Source organism: Barbatula barbatula (genome assembly GCF_947034865.1).
Source record: "Barbatula barbatula genome assembly, chromosome: 16".
Lineage (NCBI taxonomy): Eukaryota > Metazoa > Chordata > Actinopteri > Cypriniformes > Nemacheilidae > Barbatula > Barbatula barbatula.
In genome coordinates this window covers 13,247,247-13,273,494 of record NC_136779.1, presented here as the reverse complement: position 1 = coordinate 13,273,494, position 26,248 = coordinate 13,247,247, and the positions used below count along the sequence as shown (strand labels likewise).

Here is a 26,248-nt window from a genome sequence, read left to right as displayed (position 1 = left end):
TTTTGGGCTTATTTTAACTGGCCCATCCAGTTTTCTGGAAGCCCACCAACAAACGAAATCCTGGCGCCGCTACTGGTATATATATACCATCTAAGGCAAAATGTAACTCTTAACTGCTAAGAGACAGGGATTAACAAAACATAGAAAGTCCCCCCCTCTGTCACTGGCTATTAAAATCTTGCTTGCAGTAAATCTTTTAGAATGTTCTTGATTACATATAGAGGCATACTCCATGGATTTGTAAATGTGGTGGTGCTCATGGATTGTCGAACTGGGATGGGTGAGTGCTAGGAGGGAAAATCAGAGTATACTCACAACAAAATCTAGACCACACCACTGATTATATGTTTTATGTTCTGAGCAGTAGGAAATAAAAGTATTATTTGGTTTGAATCACATTTACATTTATTGTTTTAAAACTGTAAAACATCTTAAAATGCTAGGAAAAGAAAAAAAATTACGAAATAAATATCATAAATAAATAATAAAAGTAACAAAATAAAGCCTCTCCTGTCTTTTGATAATAAAATGGTTCTATATAGCACCCAAAAGAGTTCTGCTAATTTTACAAGCCGAAGAGTCCTTTTGGTACTATTTAGAAACATTTTCCTAAGAGTGTAGGCCTGAGAACATTGAAAATGTCCCACACGTGCACTCAGTGTAATAATCACCACTTTCATCATCTTTTTATTTGCATCTGCTAATCTCATTCCAGTTGACTTTTTGCTGTTGTGCTTTTCTGCAAAACATCTTAAGCCATGCGCTCATCTCACAAAACATCACCAAGAGTTTCCTTCAAATTCCTTCTAGCTGACAGATTCCCTGAGACAATGCTGAACCCATTACTGAATGACAGAGAAACCCCACTTTTAGAGCTTCCAGTAGAGCTAATGCTGCTTTTCTCACTTCTCCATATTCTTTTTACCATTTAAACACTAATTTGGCATTAGCAGAAACGTCATTGTAATGGACGTCACCATGACCTTGAACCCACGATCCATTTACACATTTCAATACTTTTCTGGAGATAAACGTCTGTTTTTTTGCCTTTTTTAACAACAACCCCCAGGGATCTGAGTTTTGCCTTTGCCCTCAGAAATTCATCAGAATCTATGTCTGTGTAGTAATCATGGTCACAGGACTTATATGCTTATATACTAATAGGTTTGCTTTTCTTTCTACTTTTTAACCTGTTGAAGCTGATCTTCAAACTCCTTGTACCTGTGCTGTAGAGTTGTTATTTCTACGGACATAACATCCTTCTCTTTGTATCAGTTTTCAAACTGGGATTTAAAGTAATAATTTGTTGTAGTCCCTCAGCTTTCACAAGCCAGTCTTTCTCTCTGCTTGTCTTTGTCTATTTTCATTTCCTGCATTTAGACAAAGTAACAAGAATCCAACGAACCTGCATTGAATATGTTTTCATCATCCTCTACATTTTTTGCCATACTGTCCTGATGGCATTAGGCTTTGATCTTGAATTTTTCAATTATTTCTGCCTCTACTTTTTAATTTTTTAAACCTTCAGATAATTTATCTAACAATTCCCCAGCTATTTCATGTAGCTTAATCTCTGTATCCCCCTTAATTTCAGACATCTTGTCATGTTTTTTTCACCTGACATTGCCATACCCATGTGAATGATTATAATCAATACTCTTACACACAAAGTCTTCAACCACAGTACCGTTCAACTTTTGAATCAGATTCTTTGTATGAAGATGACAAACAACCAACTCACACTGCTGTAGACGCGCCGCAGGAGCTTGATGAGGAGAAGACCTGCAGGGTTTCCCTTCGTACCTCACGTCTGTCACGAGTCTTGTTCAGCTGTCATTCAACCCTGCTCGCAGTGCCATAAGATAGCTCAAACTATGGATATGGCTTGCAGTCCTTATAGATCCAAAATAAGAGTCCAGTTTCACTAGATCTCTCACAGTCAGGAACTTATTAAATCTGAAAATATCAAGTTAATACTTCAAATCAACCATCAGGTAGATACAGAGATGTAGGGAAGAACAGCAGGCAGGAGAAAAAGTGATGTTGAATAAAATGAAAGATGGTTTATTGAATTATCTCAGTTGTGCTTTAATGCTTAGTCTAGCTCTGTCCAAATTCGTCTGACTAGAAACAGATTCAATAGGTATTATAAACCATGCAAGATTACGGTATCAAAACATTGTCTTGTGACGTTATAATGAACCTTGAGATGGAGACCATTGGAGTCTCATATCAGCATAAGAGACAATACAGCACTCTACATAAAGTTAAACAATATTAAAAATAAAGACAAAATGTAACAAACAATACGAATAAAAGTGAATAATTAAATGATCAAATAAATGAATGAATGAATGAATACATGATAAATGAATATATGATAAATGAAATGCACAAAGCTTAGTAAGGGTTTGTACATATATAATGGAGATAATAATAGATTGAATCATGTACAAATGACATAAATTAAATACCGTAAAATTATAAATTACAAATAAGAAACAAATGTTTGTTTATACTCCGATCTATCAGTTGAAACAACCCAGAATAAGTTTAAATTGACCCAATGCTTGGTTGAAAATAACCCAGCATTTTTTAATAATTCCATCATTCATTTCTCTATATCATGTCACATGTCAAAAGAAAAAGTAGTTAACTGAAGCAAAATTCTTAATTTGCTTATGTTTGTCATTAGAGAGATGCTATTTGTATTTTATACTTTCTTAAATCATATGTTTTAAATGATAAATACCATGCATATTAAATGATCAATTTTGTAAAAATGTCTTAAATAATTTATATCAATGCAATAAAGCAATCCTACAACTTACAACAATTGCTGCAAACAGAGCACTAAACGCCTGCTTTCAAAGATTACTATTGCCTGTGTAGTATTTAAGAAATTTGGAAAATGACACTTTTCAAGTATACCTGGCTCTTTAAGGTTTAATACATTGCCTGTGTAGTATTTAAGAAATTTGGAAAATGACACTTTTCAAGTACACCTAGTATTTTAAGGTTTACTTGCCTATGTAGTAGATATCTTGAGAGGGCTGTTGTGTTAAGGTGTTTTGCATCTACTTATATTTTTTGTTATGCATGCTATGTAATATAATAATATTTTTCAGCTTATTTACATTAAATGTGTGCCATAGAACTGTTTGTGGAAGGTTTACAATTTTCAAAGTTTTATTTGATTGTCTCATAAACAGTGATATTCTTAGGAGTGTGTGTCAACATAGTGTGTTGATGTAAATCTTACACCTTGTTTTACAACATGATTATTACAGATTGTAGTGTAACAGTAATAGAAAGCATGAGACTCTTTTTAAGTATAAAAATAAAGAAATCATCAAAGGTATTTAACAATCATAGCCGAACAAAAAATGCTTTCTTTTTATTTTATACACATTTTTTTATATTATACTAATATTACTATATTTTGCATTTTAAAACAGATTCATGAATAGAGCCTAACATTGACATTTGGGCATTTAGCAGACGCTTTATAGAAAGCAACATAGCCTACATGAAAGATGAAAAACAAATGTAGGCCTTTTCAACTTTTACCCTTTCAGCTCCAGTTAAGACTATTTATTTATTACAAGTTTTAACTGTCAGAGCAAAATAGGCATGACATTTAAGTAAACAACAGACATAACATATCGACGTCGATGTAACCTCTTAAATTATATTGCTCATTACTGATGAAGAAGAGAAAAAAATCCTGGTTTCCATATAAAAATAATTTAAAGGATGGTATTCTCTATTCAAACGAAACTTGATTTGGTTTAACTTTCAATTTTACAGAACCTGCTGTGATTAGTTAAAATTTTATGGCGTGTTTTGGTGGGCGGCTCTGAAATATGACGTTTCAGCAAAGGGAGTGGAGGCATGTTGATCGGTGACGTCGTATATACCGGCTGTTTGACTCGGAAACAGCCATACAGCGTGCGAAGCGGAAAATGACCGACAGTGACCTCGAATAAGATGTTGGAGACGTGTCCTTTGTTTTCATCTCTTAACAAAACATCGTCATTAATGTAGAGTTCTGAAAATAACGCTGTACATTTCAGCGCGCCTTCGAAACGTCGAGATTGAAACGGATCGTTTACTCATCTGTCTGTCTTCGGCGCGTTCTGCTGGGTAAATGATGGAAAATGCTGAAACATCGGATCAAAATGGAACGACGCGTTATACAAACGGTGTAGCGAACGGATTTCACAACCCGCAGTCCGAAAACGGGGACGGCGTTTCTTGCGGTTGTAACGGTGGTGGTCTCTGCGGTAGTTGCAGGAGCGGTGGCCATAATGGTATTGAAAATTTCCACCATCTTCACCAGGATTTACACAACAATGGTTCGCCAGCAAAGCGCTGCAAGATCAGAAGACGCTTGGATTCAGGAAAGAAGAACCGGCCACGTAAGTAGCTTTGATCGTTTTATTGATGCCTTAAATTGTATAGCAATGACAATTGCGTTACCACACTATTGGGCAAAACTGTTTTTTGACTAGTGGTTTATATATTTTTAGATAGATTTCAGTGTGTTTTGTTTTCTTAGTGTCGTTGACGTGTGTGACGAAAAACCTTGAGCAACACTAACGTAATTCATGTTTTAGGACACCTAGATTTTACGCATCATTACCATAGTCGTCACAACCTCTAGGACAACGTGCATATTAATCCGTTGTAAATTAAAAAACTTGTTGTTTTCTGTCGTAAGGAGAAATATTAATGCAAGGGATCTTTATTTTGCGCATTTGTTTTTTTATTTATGTTTCCCCTAAGCGAAAGGAGGAGTTTTGGTGTGTCACTAAAGTCCCGGAAGTAGCCCCAAAATGTTAATCTTTTTATATTTTATTTTATTCAACCATTCTGCTGAAATATCATCAAAAGACACCCATTCGTGAAAGACAAAAGTTCAGCCATATCACGTCAATATAAACGTTTAGATGTCCTCGTAATAAGAGGGTTATTTGTTTTGAAAGACCAGGCTGTTTAGTGTTGTGAAATAAATGTGTTGTTCCTTGTTCGGATTTCATTGGCCAAATCAGAGCCAGGAGGCGTGGCGAAAACACGCCAGATATGATAGACAGACGCGTTTAACCAATACACACCGTGAACCACATAAAGGGGAGGGAGTTCGTTCAGTATGAACGAGCAGGCTGTATAAGCTCCTGTCGAATTTATATTGAGTCAATTCCCACAACTCAAGTGACACATTTCTTTATGTGAGGTCGGATTGTGACTGATAAACATTTCTTAGATCGCTGGGTGGCTCAGATTCTGACGTTGACTGTTTTGTCTGAAAGCATGAAGTTAATAATAAAGAAATCAGGTAACTTCTTTTGCCATGCTTGTCATTAACAAAAACTGAATATTTAAGTAACTCTAACTCATTTCTGTTTTATTGTTGGACTTTTTATTGTCCTTACTAACAAACTTACTGTACACGATGCTTGCAGAAACAGGAGCGGCACATTGCAACGTGTCTTTTTTTATTTCTATTTGGAATCCAGTTATTTGTTGATCATTTATAAAAAATGTGATCATCAATAATCATTTTTGAAATGCAAATACTATTAAAGCAATGCAATAAAACCTTTTGGTGTGATTTATATAACTGAACTGCTGTGACCTCACTCTTATATCAATCTATCGTAATGTCACTCTGTTCTTGGTGACTTTGGAGTACTTTGCTCTCTGATCCTCATGACAAGCAGTAATGCACCTTTTACCTACATGCGCCACTGCCAGCTGCATTATCATCACTGATCAAAGCAAAGACACGCTTAACACATTTATTTTCAGAGAAAGTGATTTTTATTTGGCACTGCCAAGCCATCTCATAATTATGCGCAACGCACAGACTGAGGTTAAGGGATTGATCGAGTTGTATCATTGTTATTGTACACTAAATAGTTGTATTTATAGGTTACATTGGTGCTATGCATGTACAGCTGATTTCTAACCTTTATTTTAAAAATAGCCAGTTTCTCAGAACCTCCAGGCTGCTGTTACCATAGCAACAAAAAGCATCATTCCCGAATAGACTGGAATACTGTTTTTTTTCTATCAGTTTTTTGCAATCAGTCCGGTATTCATTAACATTACTTTTTATCCCAAAATCCGAATATCAGGTGTCAATTTATATATATTGGATTATATAAGTCGTTTAGGAATAACATTTGCCAAACCTGCTGTGTGTTCCCCATAACTTAGCATTTTGTCAATGACATTTACACACATGAAAGATGAAGGTTATGTTTCTAAAAGTAATGTTTTTTCAGCCTTTCCATGGTTCGGGATGGATATTGGAGGCACCCTGGTAAAGCTGGTTTACTTTGAGCCCAAGGACATCACAGCTGAGGAGGAACAGGAGGAAGTCGAGAGCCTGAAGAGCATCCGCCGCTACCTGACCTCCAACGTGGCCTATGGCAACACAGGGATCCGCGATGTGCATCTGGAGCTGAAGAACCTCACCATGTGTGGGCGCAAAGGCAACCTGCACTTCATCCGTTTCCCCACGCAAGACATGCACCGCTTCATCCAGATGGGCCGAGACAAGAACTTCTCTAGCCTGCACACCACCCTGTGTGCCACGGGTGGGGGTGCATACAAGTATGAGGAAGGCTTCAGAACGGTATTTGAGACATATCAGTGCAATTGATAATTCAATGAAAATGACATTAATGACACTTGTAAAATAAAGGATAAATAACTTTGTTTTGGTTTATGAAGGGGTCAAATGACACGGCTAAAACAAATATTATCATTTGTATTAGATTTAATGCAATGTGTATACACGATATAAGGTTAAAAAATGCTGTATTTTTCACATACTGTGCATGTTTGTATCTCCTCTTTGCCCCGCCTCTCTGAAATGCGTGAAATTCTTATAAAGCTCATTGCTTTGAAAAGCGAGGTGTGCTATGATGGGCCAGTTAACCAGTGCGTAGTGATTGGTCGAATACTTCAAGCGTGTGACGGAAATGTAACATCCGGTTCCAAAGGAATTATACTGACAGCTACGCCCTCCTTACTTGGGTATACATTTGGGCGGTCTTTGTCAAATCATACCACGAACTAATGTAGATTTGTGGGGGTGTGGTTACACAAGGCGTTTCAGTTAGGTCTGGGTGAGCATTTGCTTTTAGATAGAATGCATCTTTTGTTCCAACACGCAATTTTACGTGTCTAATGCATGCATGGGCAACTTATAACACACCTAAGACACAGAAAAACATGCATTCGTGCCATATGACCCCTTTAAACATTACTAGACTAAAGACTAGTGCATTGCTGACATAACAACTGTTTATCTACCATGTATCCTGTTATCAGTACAATAAATGTCTAACGGCTTAGACTAACTGTGTTCTTAAAGTCACCATGAAACAGAAGTTGCAATTGACTTCTTTTCTGTATCGTGACGTATATCCGAGTGAAACGGCTTCTAAAAAAAAAGCTTAAAATGCCTGGCCATTGGACAGTCAGTATAGTCCTACCTCTTTTTGCTGCTGACGTCATATGATGAAGAGCTGTTGTTTATAGGGGCTGAAGAGCTTAATGTTTTTGATTAAAGATTACCAGTGCAAATGAATAAAAAATTATAATGGTGTGCACGGATAACTCATTTATAATAATCACTGCAACACTGTGTAAAACACTTCGAATTTTCCTGTTTCATTTCACAAAATGAATGTTTTTTTCCTTTTATTAAAAATGATTGAGCCTTAAAGGTCCAGTCAGTAATTTCGAGCGGCTATGTTGCGAACTCGGTCATTCTAAGGTAGTCGAAACATATGGCTTTATTGTGTACGCTCTTTATACACCTCTGAAGGTATAGTTATGTATGTTATATTGCATCTCCAAAAAATGTAAGGACATTTAAGAACGGCAATAAACTAATATGAAAGTGAAGAAAGAGAAAGTGATGTGGCCAATTAAGGTGTTCCATACTCATAATTTATGCTCTGCATTTAACCCGCCCAAGTGCACACACCGTGACCTACCCAGAGCAGTTGCCCGGGGAGTATTTGGGGGATCAGTGCTTTGCTCAACCTCAGCCGTGGTATTGAAGGTGGAGGGTTGCGCTGATCATTTACTCCCCCCACCTACAATCCCTATTGGTACTGAGGCTTGCAACAGCAATTTTTGGGTTACAAGTCCGAGTCTCTTACCATTAGGCGAACACTGCTTTTAAGTGCTGATAAAATTCGCATTTAGGAGATATGACCGTTCAAAACTGACAGTCTGGCATGTGCGCTCAAACAAATCTAGAAATTCCATGACATCACGGTACACTTCAGCCTCTCCTCAAAGTTTTTGTCCAATCAAATCCCCATCAGAATCAAAAGAGTCCCACCCCCTCATATCAGGCACATTTATTATGTCCTACATGGTGAATGACACATAATGCACTAGAACGTTAGATGGGAATGATCCAGACAGTGTAAACATTTACATCAAAGTCTTAATTTTGCGTGAGTGTCACTCGAGCAATTGCATGCGAGTGTGCGCAAGTTAAGAGACACGATAGTACAGAGCTGATCATATACGTGATCAAATATGATTCAAATCCACTGAGAAAACAAAACATAGCTGACCCGTTTCAAGTCTGCATATAATATTCAATGTTAAGGCGAGATGAAGGAGATCAGACATCACAGCCTTGTTGAGTAAAGGAGAAGACAAATGCCAGTGTCACTCACCAACCTAAATAATAAGCTTCAAATGACACATCACTGGTATTACTGATCTCATATTTACAAGACTCACATCACTGTTCCAGTGACACTGAGGCCGACTGTGCTGTCAACTAAACGCTATTGGTTATTTGAAAAGGGGGAGGGGCCACTTTATATGCCTCGCGCTCTCTTAATTTTTCAGTTGAAATGATGTGTTCCAAGGCATTGCAGTGGGCATTTAAATATATTATTGTGTGATTACTTTCTTCCCCAGGTGGCTGATTTGGAATTGCAGAAGCTAGATGAACTGGACTGTCTTATTCAAGGTCTGCTGTACGTTGATTCGGTTGGGTTCAACGGCCATCCTGAGTGCTATTTTTTCCAGAATCCCTCTGACCCTGAAAACTGTCTCAAGAGGCCATGTAGCCTGGAAAATCCTTTTCCTATGTTGCTGGTTAACATTGGGTCAGGGGTGAGCATCCTCGCCGTCTATTCCAAGGACGATTGCAAACGGGTCACAGGCACCAGGTAACTGTGCTTTTTGCACACAATTGCCCCAGGTTAACATTAGAGGTGTAACCAAAATAAAAATAATTTAACTCACCCTGATGTCATTCCAAACCTTTATAAGTTTCTCTTTTTTTATTAATAAATAAAAAAATGACAAAAAGCATAAAACAAAATTGCTAAAAATCGAACCAAAAAGTGAATAAATTAATAACATTTTAATAAACTACAGTAACTGTGTTACCAGTGATTTATTTGAGAGTGAACAACTGATGACAACATTTTATATTTGGGTGGAGAAAAAGGTTCTTGTTAATTCTTGTTATAGTCGTTAAATGAATAGTTTACAAAAACATTAGTTATTTTATTATGTACAACTCAAAAACAAGATACTTCTTTACTTTCCTTTAAAAAAATAGAAGCATATAGGTTTGAACATGAGGGTTAAGCGTCATTTATAGTCGTGCATAGCCTGACGTGCACCTCTCCAAAAATGTAAGGACGCGTCAGCTCTACGCGGACTGCAAGCACTGTGATTGGTCTGTTTGAACCCCTCCCTCAGGTCAAAAAACTTTGCTCATGTTTACTCAAACACATTTCCCAATGAATTATTGAAGTAAATTATTTGTTCTTTCTTTATCTAACATTTCAAGCTGCAACGAAAGTAACCACTTTCCACTATCACTGCTATTGCTTCTCAAATGAGCTGCTTCTTCTTTGGCTTTTGTCTTGGTTACTAAAGCAACACGCGCCTGGACACTGACCCCTAGTGGTCATTGGCTGTCAACACAGACAATGGTGCACAAGTTTAAAGGAAAACCGTTACGTTGCCTATGGCGTAGATCCTACACATTACTATAACTTCCATTTAGTAAATAATGACAGAACAATTTCGTGTGAACTCTTCCCTTAAAATTGTTAAATCACAAAAATGTCTGATGATCCTGGAAGCAATGTAACATTTCTGAAGTGACATACATTTCTTCCATCTACTGTGCATCAGTCTAGGTGGAGGAACATTTCTAGGTCTCTGCTGCTTACTGACCGGCTGTGAGACGTTTGAGGAGGCTTTGGAGATGGCAGCTAAAGGTGACAGTACAAACGTGGACAAACTGGTGAAGGACATTTATGGTGGCGATTACGAACGCTTCGGTCTTCAGGGTTCTGCCGTTGCATCAAGGTACAAACAGATTGCTTGTATAATGTAAAAAACCTGATCATGTTTTTGATTAAGAAAATAATTTTTCCTTTTAATTTGAATCCATTAGTTTTGGTCATATGATGAGCAAGGAGAAACGTGACAGTATAAGTAAAGAGGACCTGGCCAGGGCCACACTTGTCACCATCACTAACAACATCGGCTCCATTGCCCGCATGTGTGCAGTGAATGAGGTTTGAAAACTTTTTCTTCATGTGTGATTCTTGCATACATTTTATTTGGTCAAAACCAAAAATGTCCATGAACTCTGTGTGCTGTGAGCTTCTTTACAGTGTTGCCTTGTGGCATGGAGATCAAGCAGCATTGTACAGGGCTATCACAGCACACTGAACCGGCACGCGATTAACTCTACATCAAATTAAATAATCTCTACCTCGCACGGTTTCTCATTATGCAGGCTTGAGTTCAGTCTAAGTGAGGGGCTATCCTGCACTTGGCTTATTGTACTGTATGTTCAGGGTTCCCACAAGTCATTGACATTAGGCCTGTATGTTTGGCCTGTATGTTTTCAGTGGCCCACAGTTTGCTGATTTAAGCAAGAGAAAGAAATTTAAGGTACACGCTGTATTTTTTGAGTGAGTAGTAGTGCTTCACGATTAATCATATCGCAATGTCAGGTGTAATGTGATTACATGACGGCAAAATATTGCTATTATATTAAAGAAACAAGTGCATTCGTGGACGTGACAAGACATCCATTCTAAGAGATATATGACAATCTTATATGCGATTCGTCTTCTGTGGCGGTGGCGCGTGTGCTTGGTCACGTGACTTGCGGGGCTTGCACAGTGTGGAAACAAGAGAAATGGATGCAGAGCAGACCGACACTGAACTAGTGCCCAGAAAAAATGCTACCTCTGTTATTCGGCGATATTTTTGTTTCAGGATATGAGACACTGAGTAGGGAGAGGTACAGTGCAGAATTAGCAAAACTAAAGTTGTAAATCAAGTGAAAACCCTGAATCGCCCCTGTATTAAGCAATGTTAGGGGGGCTTAGTCTCTAATGAGGATATATATAAATAAAAAATACTGTTCATGTAACAAATGTAAATGTTCATAGCCACTCTATTAGCACCACATACTGTTTACATTACTAAAATAAATAATTCAGAAAGAATATGCAGATTAAAGACAAGTTATTTAAATTAATATCTCATTAATCGATCGATCTGCAACATTTATAATTCATTTATTCTGATTAGCACGAGCGCTGTCACTCCTTTGCATGTATTACATCCACAATATATTTTAAATTAACAATAAAAATATTCGTCTTCGGAACTCAGAACAATAAATAACACAGCAGCCGCACCAGGCTGAACTACAGTTACTCTGTCTGCCTGCCCTCTTTCCAGGGCTCTCCAAACTACCATCAGCTCTCAATAACTAGGTGCAGAAAAATAAAACAGCACATCATCATGAATGACACATATCTGTGCGCAACAACATCATCATGCTTATTTTGTAAAGTATGTCATCATTGGTGTGACATGATTTTATTTTGCTAGAGGTAACGTAAACAACTAGTTAACAGTGTGACGAGGGGTGAACGCAGACAAAATGTTTTACAGTGGATGAGAAAGATCTTGTATTGCTCCCGCATTATATTATGTAAGATTTATTTATATAAAAATAATAGCAAAGATGCAGATGTCACCTTGTACTCTGCTTATGACGTTCAATCCACTCTGTGCTGCCATGAACTGAAGAATGCGCTAAATAACGTAGCCTGCCGCCGTTTTAATGTCGAGTTTTAAAGGGGACTATAAAGTGATCTCGAATACTTGTACAGACTTGTAGTTACAATATTTTAGGGGGGAAAAGCTAGAACTTTAGGGGGGCTTTAGCTCCCCTAAAAAGTGCCTAGCAACGCCACTGACTAAATAGAATGTTTTAGAAAGAGGATTCAACCAGTTGGTTGAGTAACAACCATTTAAAGTAACAACAAAGATTTTACAGGTTTAAGTTTTACAGAATGAACCACACATATATATCCAGTTTCTTTTTCAAAAGAGTTCATACTAGTATATGTTACAATCTGCTTAAATGTCCGTTTGTTGAGATTATTTTCCTAAAAATGTGTACATCCGTATTTATGTTCTATTTGTGTAATTTACCTGTACTGTTGAGAATATATATATTAAGTTAATTTAATTCAGTAATGCAAAGATGTTACTGCTATTTCATTTTATAACATTTTATTTTAATTTGAAAACTTTGTGCAATTCTAGTTCTTGTTGCTCGTTTGAACTGTATATCTCAGTTGAGAAATTCAATTTCAGCATTTTCAGTTATCTGTGTGTGCATTTTCCTTGATATCAACCAAGCTGACTCATTATACCCAGTTCATCGTATCGCAATCGCCCATCGCAATTTTTACATTTATAATCGCAATTTGTCATTTTCCTCAAATCGTGCAGCCCTAGTGAGTAGCCAACACAAAGACAATTTGGTAACAATTTCATGTTTGGGGCTTATTTATATGAATTCATTCAATTACATTACAATATAAATGCTTATTTTGATTGTATTATTTGTCTTTTTGTGTCGTTTAGAAAATTGATAGAGTGGTTTTTGTTGGAAATTTCCTTCGAATAAACACGGTATCGACTAAGCTGCTTGCGTATGCCATGGACTTCTGGTCTGATGGACAACTGAAAGCCCTTTTCTTAGAACATGAAGTAAGTTTTTATTTTACTTTGTTACAGTCTTGTAATGTTTGTAATTTTTTTCATAATTCTTTAAACTAGAGACAGATTGTGAAAGTTGACAGTTGTCAAATGATGCTTATACATTGCTAAAGCACACAAATGTTTTGAGTTTATACCATACTGGCTTGGCTGATGATTTGAAGCTTTAGCTCCCTCTTGTGTCAGTTTTGAAAATAACTTAAAAGGTGGGGCTATTTTAAGTTAATGTAAAGTAAATCATCAGTATTGTTCATTGCAAAACAATCAAAATCAAATGCTATCACACCGGAACAACTAAGCATGTGGATATTCTGTTTTCTTTCAGGGTTATTTTGGCGCTGTTGGTGCCTTCCTAGAGCTACTGAAGATGACTGACGACTCCTGAGACACATCTGAACCTTTAAACCAGAAGCTTCTGTAAGATTTTAGGAAAGCCATGTAATAATGTAACCCAATTTCCCTTCAAATCATCAACATGCTTTTATCCCCATGCCATGTCTGTGCTCACAACAAGAGGATGTGACATCTTGTCAACTATGTCTCTTCACCACAATCATAAATCCAGCAACATCAGTTTAACAAAGACTGATGATTTGAGGGGAAGGTGATATAGGTATCTAACTGTCAAATTCATATCCTCCCTCCTTTGGTAGCTTTATGCAAATAATTGTAACAAATGCAAAGGGTATGAAGATGCATTTCGTGTCTATTTGCGGTACAGTCTGCAGTAGAAAAAGAAAATTAACTTTTGTTAATTTTGTCATCATGTTTATCACAGTATATCAAAGTTAGATAACTTTCTGCAAACTGACTGTAAACAACTGACTAGATATTATTAGGCATAAGTTTAAAATCTGAATGCAAACTGAATTTCAGTAGTTTTTCAGTTGTCGAAAGAGTTTTTTTAAAACTTTCATAATAGGAAAAATTTGCATAGACCTATTTTATCTTTGTTGGGCCTTTTATGATTAGTTGATTGTTGATTACATTTGTAGCTGTAGTTTCTAAGATACTTTTACCTCTTCTGAACTTCTCTTAATAATGAAGCCTAAACAAATGCATCTAAACTGAAACCCAATTATGTTGGGACCAAAATGTTGACTGGAAAAGTTGGAAAACAGTTTATATGTTAATCAGACAGGGACCTAGTTCACTACATGATTATGATAAGATTTGGATTTATGGAGGGATGGTTTTACAATCTGAATGTGTCGCTGGTTTTCCCTGCCCTTTGTATATATACTGTAGTATATATATATATTTGTTTTTTATTTAACATTTGCACAATAATTGAATCACTTATCATATTCATGTCATTATGCAGTTGTGTCTAAAGTTTCATTTGAAACGGCTAACCTTTATCAATGATTTAACCTCTTTTTCTTGCAATTGCCTTGATCCTTCCAACATTTGCAGGTTAATGACATCATCTTTTGCCTTGTGTTTACCTTAAATGTTTGTCACGTTTAGAGTTTTTTCATTTATTTAATAGTAGAAAGCTGTGAGATTAAAATATGGTGACAGTGCCAATATGTTTGTTGGGACTGACTGTGAAAGCTCCAGATTGTTGTTCAGAGCTAAATCCATTCCTAAACATGTGCTTCTAAAGCTGGAATCATAAATTACCCTAAAAAGTAGGTATGATGATTACAGTCTGTCTCAAATCAGAAAACGCACTTCCAAAAGAAAATCATGAATCTTTTCAATCACTGCTTGACAGCAATTGCATGTCATCATGCGGTAAAAAACTCCTTATTTTCAACTTCAAATTCAACAATTAATGTAAGCAGTTCTCCAGTTTTCGTGGTTAGTAAGCTTTTTTTTAAAGCTTATTTATTGAACTTCAAGGTTTTTTTTTCAATAATTGTGAATTCACGCAATTCCAAAATAGAGGAAGTAATTTTTCCATGTAGAATCATATCAAGATGCAATATCTCGAGGCTCTATATGTGTTATGTGTCAAAGGTTTTCATATGTTGTGTGTGTCCCTAAACTATTATGTATTCACCAGCTAGCTCAACAGCAGACCAGTGCTGACTTAAAAAGTGTCTTCTAGCTGCTCTTAACATCTGCAACAGCAAGTGAAGCACACTGCCTCTGTCCGACTCCATGCCACTTGCAGGATATGCAAATTGTACATGCACTTGATGCTTTTATTGTTTATTCCTCCTTCTTTTTTTTGTTTCTATTAATACATGTCGTACGTCCTCTGCTCAGTCCTTAGTCCTTATACTTGCCTTATGCAGTGGGGTGCCATTTTGACTTTGGATGTCTGGATTATGCACAATGGTACCCCAGCATCTTTCTGAGCCACTAAAGTAACTACCAAGTGTTACGGGGTGCCTTTAACTGATGAAAACTAGGCTTTATCTCTGTATCCTCTGTTGTTGCTAATGGTCAATCCAGATGTCCCTGTATACGTCTTAACAGTATATTTAATGGTGGTTTTATTTTTTTATTGAAAATGCCCCTGTAGACCAAATGCATGTGTATTATACCTGAGCCGATGTAAAAGCATGTATGCAACTTTTATGTGTCTTTTTCTTAGGTCATTGTGATGATCACGACTTCTGATGTAGTCTAAATGCCTTTGTATAAGGGTCTGTTTGTGTTCAGCATCTTAATGCTTAATTAATGCTTAATGCTTGGCCCGTATGTAAGCGCATGTTCAGTCCTCAACCGGTAATAACCTTTCTCTTTGTTAATGTGAATGGCGTAATATGTTTGTCTCAAACTGTACATTTTCAATGGCCATTTTCAGAAAGCATGCTTTGATTTGTAAACGCTAAACTATTAGCTTTTCAAGAGCTAAGTTTAATCGTTATTAATAATTTAAGATAAATAGATGTGAATATCCTGTTCTTATAATCTGCATTAATGACCTCAGTCTTCTGACAGATTTCTTCTATTTTATGTTGTGATCTACTTCCTAAAAAGGCATTGAACCTAGTGTTAGAGCAAAACATATGTATCTCAAACAGTATCAGCACGTCATACCTGTATTTCTATTGATAAAGCAGTTGATGTTTATATTGAGGGGCCCCTTGTTTGTTTATGCCTCCAGGGGATAAAACGTTTGCATCATTGACTCTGAAATCCACAGAGATTTTATATCAGTTTTCATTGATATCATGTAAAAAGCTAACTTAATTTGTCAATAAGCCAACTTAATTTGTCAATAAGCCTATTTTGTACATATCTAATAAATGTGTGAATTACGAAAAACAGTTATTGATGAATTATGAATACACACCAGAGAACTGTCATTTATTTTGTGCCTGACAAATAAAGAAAACTCAAAAAACACATCATAAACGGAATACAGTGACAAATGAAAACATTGCAGTTACAGAACATGGTTGTAAACCGTGGCTTCTTATGGTGGCCAGAATGCAAAGACATGAAAATACACGTTCTTAAATACATCACCACTTTGGAATTATAAGGTTCTACCTATATCAGTTTTAAGATATTGAGCTACAAAGCTTTTTGCATTCCATTTGACTTTATAGATAAAACCTTTTTGTTTTCGAAAATAAGTCCCAGAATGTACATCACATAATGTAAAGTAGTTGCAGAATCCGTAAATATGAATAGCTCAATTTTGACATCTCAACATATTAGTATTGTGTTATTTAAAAATGTAACTTAACAGCACTTAGGTCTGTTATTATGTAATGAATGCAAATATATTTTTTTCATTTGGAGTTTGGTGGAAATGTTGTCAGTAGTTGTTAGTAAGAATGAAACAAAAAAGATCATTACACCTAATCACATACTTTGATAAAGTACATTCAGGAAAACGGAAATGATTTTGAAGTGGTCTCTAATTTGTTTGTAGTTGTTTACTGTGTGAGCAGCCCGCTCTAAAAGTAAAGAAAACACGTTTCAGCCTCCATTCGCGTCTTGCATAATTATTATTTCACGTGTCAAAGGGGACTGGATAACCTACAGAGGTAGGTAAGTTCATTGCTCGCACTCCTGAACACGTTGGAGCTTTGTGGGCGGGATGTTCAACGCGGCTCTGCCCGTCAAATGTCCCATTTATGCGAACTTATTACTCGAAAAAAGCCGCAGGAATATGACGGACATGTTGCGCCGACTCAATTTATAGTGTTAATGCGAATCCAGGATCGTAAATTGACTCGAAATAAGCGAAGAATGTGTGGTCTGTGTTGGCAGTAGATTTATGATATGGTGAGTGCTTTGGAGGAATTGACCGGTTTGTCCAACTATCTGTTTTGTGTCAACAAGCAATGGAAGGTTGAGTTGTATTTAAATGTGCAAACAAACTATAATTAAGTTCAAAACTAAGAACAACTTTGCTTTTCTCGTTGTGTTTTTGTTTTGTATTTAATAGGCTAATGATGATAATAATGTTCACTATAAGTAATGAAAGTGTAATTTCCATAGGCTACGCACTCTGTAGTCTGATGTCACCTGCAAAGTCAAACTTTGTTGCGATTTTTTTGCAGTTAAATTTGGAAAACAAAATATTAAAATTGTGCGCAATGCAAATTGCTCACTTATTACGCAAATTCGTTAAAAATAACTGCACGCAAACAACACGAGAAGTACTTCTCACAGGACAGATGTTCCAACTATTCTTTGCAAGTCCTTGCACGTGACTGTGCTTGTATGTCAAAGATCAGATTTTAGACACATTTGCACACATTTAATTTAACGCTGACACAGCATGCTTCAAAAAAATGGAGAATTGCCCTGCAGGCAGACAAACTTAATTGTTTTTTTCATGCTGCACTGAAATAATGTGCAATTTGGACTGTTCCCACGGAGAGCAGCACAGACCTTGATATCAAGATTAAATGATAAAGACAAACTGCAGAAGAACAGTTGCCTAAGAAACGAAATTGGCTTCACCTTGTGCTGACAGCATACGCTGTGTAAAGCAATGCACATTGAACTTGACCAGGATTTGTTTTTAGCTTTTCATGGATTTGGTTACTGCTATTAAAATGAAACTTAATAGTATCTTACCCAATCTCTTTGAAACATTATACTTCAAAAACAATCTTACGTTTTGTAGCTCAACTGACACCAATGTTGTGGGTTTCATAAGAGCATCCTACCTAAATGTAACGTTAACATAAAACCTCAACAACATCACACCGGCCTGCTGATCACTTTAGCTGTGTTTGTTACTTATTCCTGGTTGTTTTGCTCTTTGTGTCATCAGAAACTCTGAGTGGGCCTCACATCTGCAGAAGGAATTCCATGAGAGGCGAGTGTGCGGCAGGGAGGTGTAACGTGCGTTTGGGACTGGCTACAGAGCTTTTGGAGTTTAAAGGCAATTAGAAGCGGTGGGACGGACAGACTCCATGGCTCGGCAAAAGAAGAAAGGAGGAGTCCTTCCTCCTGATGGTGGCTGGGGGTGGATGATCGTGGCAGGCTGCTTTGTGGTAACAGTTTGCACACGAGCTGTCACAAGGTAAACTTTGCTTTTTGTTCTGTGGAACAAAAATGTGAAACTAGAAGAAAAGCGCATGGGATTTATTTAAGTGTGAGCGACACTAAAATGGGGTTTGCTTTTAAAGCGACGTTTTATTGTTAATGCATGTCACTTTAGATAAAAGTGTCTGCCAAATAAATCAATGTATGATTTATTATTTTGCTATTAGCTATAATTAATACATTTAATGAGTAAGGTTTTGACTTGTAAATTCCCTGCATTGTGAAAGCATGCAGTTTGTTAATACTTTAATATTTTGTTCTATTATTCGATTTCATATTTTGTATCCTCACTGTCCTAGTTTCATTCATCATATGGGTTTAACCTGTCAAAAAGTACACAGTGTTTCATGAAGGGTACATGAAGCACAACATGAATGAGTCATTGGTTAACAGTGACAAAAGCTATCTGATGCAGCCTTTCAGGTCAGGTTACATTTGACAGACTTGTAAACAACTTGAAGGCCTTCACACATGGAAGCCATCATGCACAAACATAACACTGTGTTATTTTACAACCGTTTGAAGTAGTTTTTAACTTGTGGAAACCCGTTTGAGTTATTTGTTCTGGAATTCTGTAGCAAAAACTAAATGACACTTTCTTATTATTAATTGGTGTGTTTTAATTATGATTCAATTTCACCATATACCAGTTTACCATCAATTAAATTATTTAAAGGTATAGTTTCACAAAAAGGAAAATTCTGTCTTTGACTCATCCTGAAGCTGTATCATGTTCCTTAATTTTTTTTTAAGGATTATTTATGAATAATATTACAAATAAGGATAGATGATTAAAGTGTCCCACTAACCTGAATTCAGTATATAGTTACATTTTAGACAATTAAAACTATGTGACCTGTGTTTACCTGTATTCATTCAAAGTGTGAGTATGTTTGTCCAAATTTTGTAAGAGGTAACCATGAACTGTAGTGCTGTGGTTTGACTTTCCACTGGCGTAATATGAGCGAGTGTAAATCCTCTAATTGTTCCTCATTATGAGATTAACATTCACTGTCACGCAAAGTGTGTCACACCAGAACCTGATGAGCAAGTTCTCAAAGCTGCTGAAGGCGTGTGAAATGACATTTCAAGACAAAGGCATGCGGACACGCCAGGACAAACTGTTTCGTCACATGACCTCTCAGCTCTGAAACGAGGCCTCTTTTGACCATTTCTGAAGTCTTGAGATAAGTGCTAATAATCAACCTGAGGAGAAACCTCCCACAAGCTTAAAGTGCAGTCAGTCGTCCAATAATGGAAAATGTGCCTTTCAACAAATTTTTTATCTTTTATTTTCCTTTCTGTCGTAAGTCCCTTTGAGACTTCTTATCATGTATTTACGCTCTATTCAAGTCTTAGATTTTACCCAATACGCTGTATGTTTTAACACTGATTCTTGAATGGATGACTTCTTTGATGGCTGGCAGCCGTCTATGAGCGATGGCGAACGATGTGAGAGTCGTTGGCTGTTGTACCCACACCGATTGCCTTGACCCGAGTGACCTGCCTGGTGATCTAGTTGTGTTTGTTCAGGTGCAGAACAGGCACTACAGAGCCTCATTTCCCCCCGTTCCAGACTCTCATGTCCAAACTCTCAAAATCTACTTAGCTATTCACTATTACAGTCCTCTGAAATCTGCAACCTCAGCATTGTAAAAGCATGTTTTTGTTCTGCATCAATGTGTGATCTTTAAAACCCACTCTGTTTACTGTGTACTGTATGTTACATATATGATGAGTTGTGTTGTTACTTTTCTTTTTCAGATGCATCTCCATATTCTTTGTTGAATTTCAAATGCACTTTGCAAGAGATTACTCTGGGACAGCGTGGATTCATTCATTAGTGGACTGCACAACCATGCTCTGTGGTATGTGATAATCGGACTGGATTGTTGCTTTAAGTCGTGTTTTATTAGTCAACAGTACATGAGAAGTTAGGTGATACAAGTCATCTGTGTTTGTGTACCGCAACTGGTTGAGTGTTGCGCTTGAAAGGTTCTTGGTTTGATTCTCAGGCAGTGCATGTACTCATCAAATGTATTGCTTAATAGGGTTTTGACATTCTTCAAAATATCTTTGTGTTTTGTAGAAAGAAGAAAGTCATACAGGAATGATTTAATTTTTCGGTGAACTATCCCTTTAAATGCAAGGTTTTTGTGGATAAAAGTGTCACTAAAATGATACCATTGGATAGTTTTTTAAAGTACACATACAAAACAAATAATTTCTCTACAAACTCAAATCTTTTTGGAAGAAATGTTATCTCAGTGAGCTGATTTTCAGACTGGTCAAACTTTACAATGAGAATCAGAGTTTGTTCCCATCAGGGACGATACTGTTGCATAAGACACCAAGAAGACTTGAAACCAGCGGGAGGTTCAAATCGTTCTCTTGATGTCAGCAACACACAGCGCACATCTTGAGAGAACACGCCAGTGTCGCTAACTTGACCCAAAAAACAGCCCTGTTTGCTTTAATTACACCCTGTGCAGGTTGCTGTTAACAGTAAAGCACTCTCAGGAATTACATTGCTAAGAAAAGGCAGTTTTTTGTAGTCCGGACCCGCTGACCTTTAAACAAAAATCATGTTTGACTGACATTTTATCACTGAGCTAATATGTTTCTGGGGCTGGATATTGACATTACATGCATGTAGAGTACACATATCTTAAACAACATCCAGTGCATTCAGGACATACTTTACCTATAAGCATTTGCATTCTCTGGGAATCAAACCATTAAACTTGATGTTGCAAGCACCATGTAATGCTTGTTGAGCTACACAAATAGGTTGTAGTATAAGGAGCCTATAACTTTAAATGAATCCTAAGTGCTTATTATTTTCCTTAACATACATACTGAATACATTACATGTATATTATTCAAAACACATGTCCATATTACTCCTTAAGCTCCACTTGGAAGCTTGATTGGGAATCGGTTGTCATGCCGTGTCGCTGTGATACTGGGAGGATTCCTGGCCTCTATAGGACTAGTACTCAGCTCTTTCGCTACCAGTCTGGAGTATCTTTACCTTTCTCTTGGAGTCCTTACTGGTAAGACACTTTAGAAATAAATCTACAGACCCATATACTGTGTAGCTTATTACATTCAAGTTAAATGAAAGAACAAGGTATGTTTAGCCTGTGATATTACTACTTGATTTACATAAATACATTGACAAATAAGTTTATAAAACATTTTACATAAAGAAAACATAAGCTATCAATTGAATATCTCTATCTCTACCATTGGCCTGTCTTTACTCTCCCTTCTATCTTGTGTTGTATGAAAAGAGATCTTTTGTCTACAGAGTTTTCTTTCATGGCGCGGTCTTTGGCTTCTTTGAAACAATGTAAAAAAATACTTGACTGCAGAGTGACAACAGATAAAGGACTTAAACGTAGATGTCCTTCCAAATCCTTGAATGTATGAATAATACTTCTTATTGGTTAGATATTTGCAAAACCCGGTGACAAATCGGGAGGATGTCTAATAATAATGATTTATAGAGATACGAGGTTTGAGAATGACAACAGCGAAAAAGTAATAATATACCCAAATATAACAATTTTTTAATTAAAACATGCATAAAAATTCATAAAATAAAATGTATCACCTTATGTCATCCGCAATGTTTAGGACTTCTTTTCTTTAGCCAAACATAAATTGTTAATTTTATATTAAAATGACGAAATTTTGAAGTTCCTAAAAGCACATCCATTAAGTCCCCATGAAATCAAAATAGACGTTTTTTGGCTTTTAGTATGTATATTTTAGCCTAAAGGATATCTGTATATTAGTGTTACTAAAAACAGTACCACTCACATCTAAAATATATAAGCATTTAAATGTCTCTCTCATCCAAATGGATCAGTTAATGTTAATGACTTCATTCTGCACTTCAGCTTGCAGATTTCAAGGCTCTTCAGTTGGTATTTAATAAAATTAAATCTAGTTGGTTCTATATCCTGTTCAAAGAGAAACGATTCATTTGTGAGAGAAAAGTATTAATTTGATGAGTTTATTCAGCAATAAACATGCATAACAGTGTTCTAGATTCAGATATGGTGGCATATTAATAACATCAGTCATCTCATTAGTTCTTGCAACAAACAAACATATGGCAACTAGTTACATAAACGTGTTTGTGTTCAACTGAATAAAGGAAGTCATATACATCAGGGATTGCATGAGAGTTAATTTTCAAGAGTTTTTAAGAATTTAACTTTTAAGTATTTGTTTTTTACCCCTCAGTGAAAATCAGTTGATGTTTATAAGTAGTATGTTTACAGGTCTGTATGACAAAGCCATTCACAATGAATCATTCTTTTTGCAGGGCTTGGCTTTGCACTTTGTTACACGCCGGCCATTGCCATGGTTGGCGTGTATTTCTGCGAGAGAAAGGCTTTGGCCTATGGCATCGCCATGTCTGGAAGCGGCATCGGGACTTTCGTCCTGGCTCCTCTTGTGCAGCTGCTTATTGAACACTACTCATGGCGTGGGGCCCTGCTTATTCTTGGTGGCTTTGTTTCTAATCTGTGTGTATGTGGAGCTCTGTTACGGCCCATCGTTCTCAAGGAAGAGGAGGCCTGCCCTCTTCCGGTGGACACAGAGTCTGGCTATATTGTCAAACTGTCTGTGGGGAATGGTGTCCATACCGAGAAGGCCACAGGTGTTAAATTAGAAGCGGACGGTCAACAAAGCTGCCTTCAGTCCATGCAGGAATACAGCTTTATGCTCATGCCCGACTTCCTAGTGCTTGCAGGCTCCTTCCTGCTCCTAGCTAGCGGTTGCAGTCTGCCGTTTGTGTATTTGGTGCCGTATGCGCTGGATGTAGGTGTAAGTCATCACCATGCTGCCTTCCTAATGTCCATATTGGGAGTCATCGACATCATCGGCAACATCACGTTTGGCTGGTTCACTGACAGGAGGTTAGTTGTTATGTGCATTCAGACAGGAATGATCATTTATTGACCCAGCCACATGTTTGATCTTTAGGTCTTATTAAAGATTTCTTTTTCAAAGCACAGATGATGTTATTCAATAAACATCTGCAGTTAAGAACTGATGTTTAGATTGTTGCTGTATGATTGGCAGAGGTTAAGAAAGCAAACAAACACTGTAGATAGCGTTAGATCATGCTGACTAACCCTTTTCATATCTCCCCAATAGGAGTCTGAAAAAGTACAGGAATATATGCTACATGTTTGCAGTGGGAATGGAAGGATTATGCTGTCTTTTTATTCCACTCTTGCAAACGTTTGCTCTGCTGGTACCTTTCTCTGTGCTCTATGGCTACTTTGATGGAGCGTATGTTGCTCTTATCCCTGTGGTAACTTCAGACGTTGTAGGAACGTCGTACTTATCTTCAGCTCTGGGGTTTGTGTACTTCCTCCATGCGATTCCTTATCTGGTCAGCCCACCCATCGGGGGTAAGAGCCACAATATCCTTTTTAAATGTTAAGTGTATTGGAGTACATGTTTTCCATTTATTTTAGCATGCTACAGATAGGATATGGTTATTTTAATAAACAAATATAAAAAAGAGCAATAAATATACAGTCATTCCAAAGCATAGGTTTATTTCAATGAAATAAACTGGTTTATCTTGACCTTACTGTTTAAATATATAATAAAATATACACAAAAAGACAAAACTAAAACACGCTTTTATCATTTGGTTGACTTAGACTAAATAATGAAGAAAAATCTTTATATTAATAAATAACATTTCTGCAAATTCTTTGGTGTAGTCGACAAAGGACAACTAAGATTAAGATGCTAAATTTTGATTTGTTTTGGATCTATTCAGTCACAACACAATTCCCACAGTTACATCTCTGGTACTCCATCATAGGTTAAGTGCCATAGATGCCATAAAACCATAATCGTCTGAATGATTAACATTTGATAGCTCAATGGTTAACATTGAAAGATCCTTTCGGTTTCACAAAATATTCTTTGTGGAAAAAGGTTTATTATTACAAAAATTAAATAAGAAAGAACTTAAAGGAATATTTGAGTGAATGTTTCTTTAGGAAACCAAAAATTGTATTTCTGTGGTATCACTGTAAAGAGCCTTGTTTATCGCCTTTTTTAAGAGTATAGAAAATACTAATGTATGTAGTAAATATTTATTATATACTGCAATTATACAGACTACTTTTAAAAGAAAAATGTTCTCAGTTCAGATAATCATGTGGTTTGGTGATTTTAGGTTGGCTGGTAGACACCACAGGGACTTACACGGCAACATTCTTTCTGAGTGGGTTTGCCATGATCTCCAGTTCTCTCCTGCTGTTCACAGCCGCCATCATCCGCCATTGCCAGAGAAAGAAAAATAACTGTCTGAAAAAAGACCCACAACTGGAGTCATGTGATGGCAAACAAGTAGACTATTATACTTCAAAAAATAAAGACCTGATGGAAATTATCCCAGCCACGTCGTAGCACTGGGACAGACATTTGTATAGTTTTTAAGTCTGTTGTACTTATGTTATTGTAAGAACTTTTTTATTGTTGTTGTTTAATTAGCAGCAAATTTGTCAAAAAGAATTGTGAAGATGCATACCAGTATTTTTACTTTGGGTGCCTTTGAAAAACATTTCATTCTCATCTAGAAGGAACACTTGAGTGTCTCCGAGCTGCTGCATTAAGACACATTAAATATTCTTTCAATTTTTCTCATTTCTCCTCATACAGTTATATGTCAACAATGAGTGAGTTTTATTTGTGTTTGTGTATTTTTTCTGTGAACCATCAAAATTACAGAAAGTAATACTCCAGATGGAGTAAATCTTTTGTATGTCAATAGAGGGCAGTGCTGCATTCTGTCCTTCTAAACAGCCTCTAAGCTGTTCTTTTTCAATATAATAAAAAGTAGCCATTTTGTAAATGTGCTCCTATTCAGTTTGTTTGAATTTATATTAAAGTATTGTGTATAATACATCGAAGATTTCTTTAGATGACAAATAGTTCTCGGCAGTAATGTAAATGGCCTAGATGCATGTTATTCTGGCCAATGCATAAAAATCTCTGCTATGAATTCAACTTATACTGTATATTAAACATTTGATAAATCTTAATACACAGAGCTTCTATTACACATTGCACAATTAAGTAATATATTTTAAACTGTTGAAGCAAAACATGGATAAAAACAAATTTAGCAGTTTGCAAAATATAGTTAAAATCAATCCAATATTATAATACAGTATAATATTTATAAAATTGATAAACTATGAATACAAAACTCCCTATATTATGTATTTAACAGTTTGATTATTGTATACTTTATTATATTTATATTGTTTTATTCAGAATACTGCGTACAGTAATACCAAGCCAAACTAAACATTTTAAGGTAATAACATTGAATCAATATATAACTTTGTACTATTTCTCATTAAATGTAGATTCCTGAACCTGCTCACAGTCCTCTACAGTGGATTGATTCCCACCTAGTCTTTGTAATATCTGATAGCCAATTGCTGACATATTTTTCTGTATTGCAGGAACTGGCCAAAATACAAGTGAAATGCTTGAATTAAAGTTTGTCTTTTGTTGTAAACAAAGCTTTCTGAAACACGATCGATTTGTCCGTCCTCACTGTAGAGAGCTACCAGCTGTGCAATTGCAACAATAAAGCCACTCTCAACAATTCCCA

General features: G+C 36.4%; 2 protein-coding genes across 5 annotated transcripts; both read left to right on the top strand.

The window, feature by feature from the left end:
* Positions 1 to 3,889: 3,889 nt before the first annotated feature.
* On the top strand, positions 3,890 to 16,390 carry pank1b (pantothenate kinase 1b). 4 transcript variants are annotated; one of them, XM_079475917.1, is made up of 8 exons: positions 3,890 to 4,421; positions 6,291 to 6,643; positions 8,965 to 9,218; positions 10,201 to 10,377; positions 10,466 to 10,589; positions 12,973 to 13,098; positions 13,433 to 13,524; positions 15,119 to 16,390. In XM_079475917.1, the coding sequence occupies exons 1-7, from the start codon at positions 4,151 to 4,153 to the stop codon at positions 13,490 to 13,492; spliced, it is 1,365 nt and encodes a 454-aa protein (XP_079332043.1). In that variant the 5' UTR covers positions 3,890 to 4,150; the 3' UTR covers positions 13,493 to 13,524; positions 15,119 to 16,390. The 4 variants fall into 4 exon arrangements, with proteins under 4 accessions (XP_079332043.1, XP_079332042.1, XP_079332045.1 ...); XM_079475919.1 differs by lacking the exon at positions 3,890 to 4,421 and adding an exon at positions 5,189 to 5,338; XM_079475916.1 differs by having other exon boundaries at positions 13,433 to 16,390.
* Positions 16,391 to 17,065: 675 nt separating this feature from the next.
* On the top strand, positions 17,066 to 25,524 carry slc16a12b (solute carrier family 16 member 12b). The gene is made up of 7 exons (XM_079476988.1): positions 17,066 to 17,304; positions 18,305 to 18,556; positions 20,344 to 20,447; positions 21,492 to 21,635; positions 22,919 to 23,513; positions 23,755 to 24,014; positions 24,800 to 25,524. Exons 2-7 carry the CDS (start codon positions 18,447 to 18,449, stop codon positions 25,030 to 25,032), a joined length of 1,446 nt encoding a protein of 481 aa, XP_079333114.1. The 5' UTR covers positions 17,066 to 17,304; positions 18,305 to 18,446; the 3' UTR covers positions 25,033 to 25,524.
* The last annotated feature ends 724 nt before the right edge of the window (positions 25,525 to 26,248 follow it).

Excerpts from the sequence above, each read along its gene's own strand:
- slc16a12b (XM_079476988.1), top strand. The coding sequence starts at position 18,447 with ATGGCTCGGCAAAAGAAGAAAGGAGGAGTCCTTCCTCCTGATGGTGGC. Across the intron at positions 20,448-21,491 it reads CTGCACAACCATGCTCTGTG|CTCCACTTGGAAGCTTGATT; the intron begins GTATGTGATAAT and ends TTACTCCTTAAG. Across the intron at positions 23,514-23,754 it reads GGCTGGTTCACTGACAGGAG|GAGTCTGAAAAAGTACAGGA; the intron begins GTTAGTTGTTAT and ends TCTCCCCAATAG.
- pank1b (XM_079475917.1), top strand. The coding sequence starts at position 4,151 with ATGATGGAAAATGCTGAAACATCGGATCAAAATGGAACGACGCGTTAT. Across the intron at positions 10,378-10,465 it reads GGTTCTGCCGTTGCATCAAG|TTTTGGTCATATGATGAGCA; the intron begins GTACAAACAGAT and ends TGAATCCATTAG. Across the intron at positions 13,099-13,432 it reads CCCTTTTCTTAGAACATGAA|GGTTATTTTGGCGCTGTTGG; the intron begins GTAAGTTTTTAT and ends GTTTTCTTTCAG.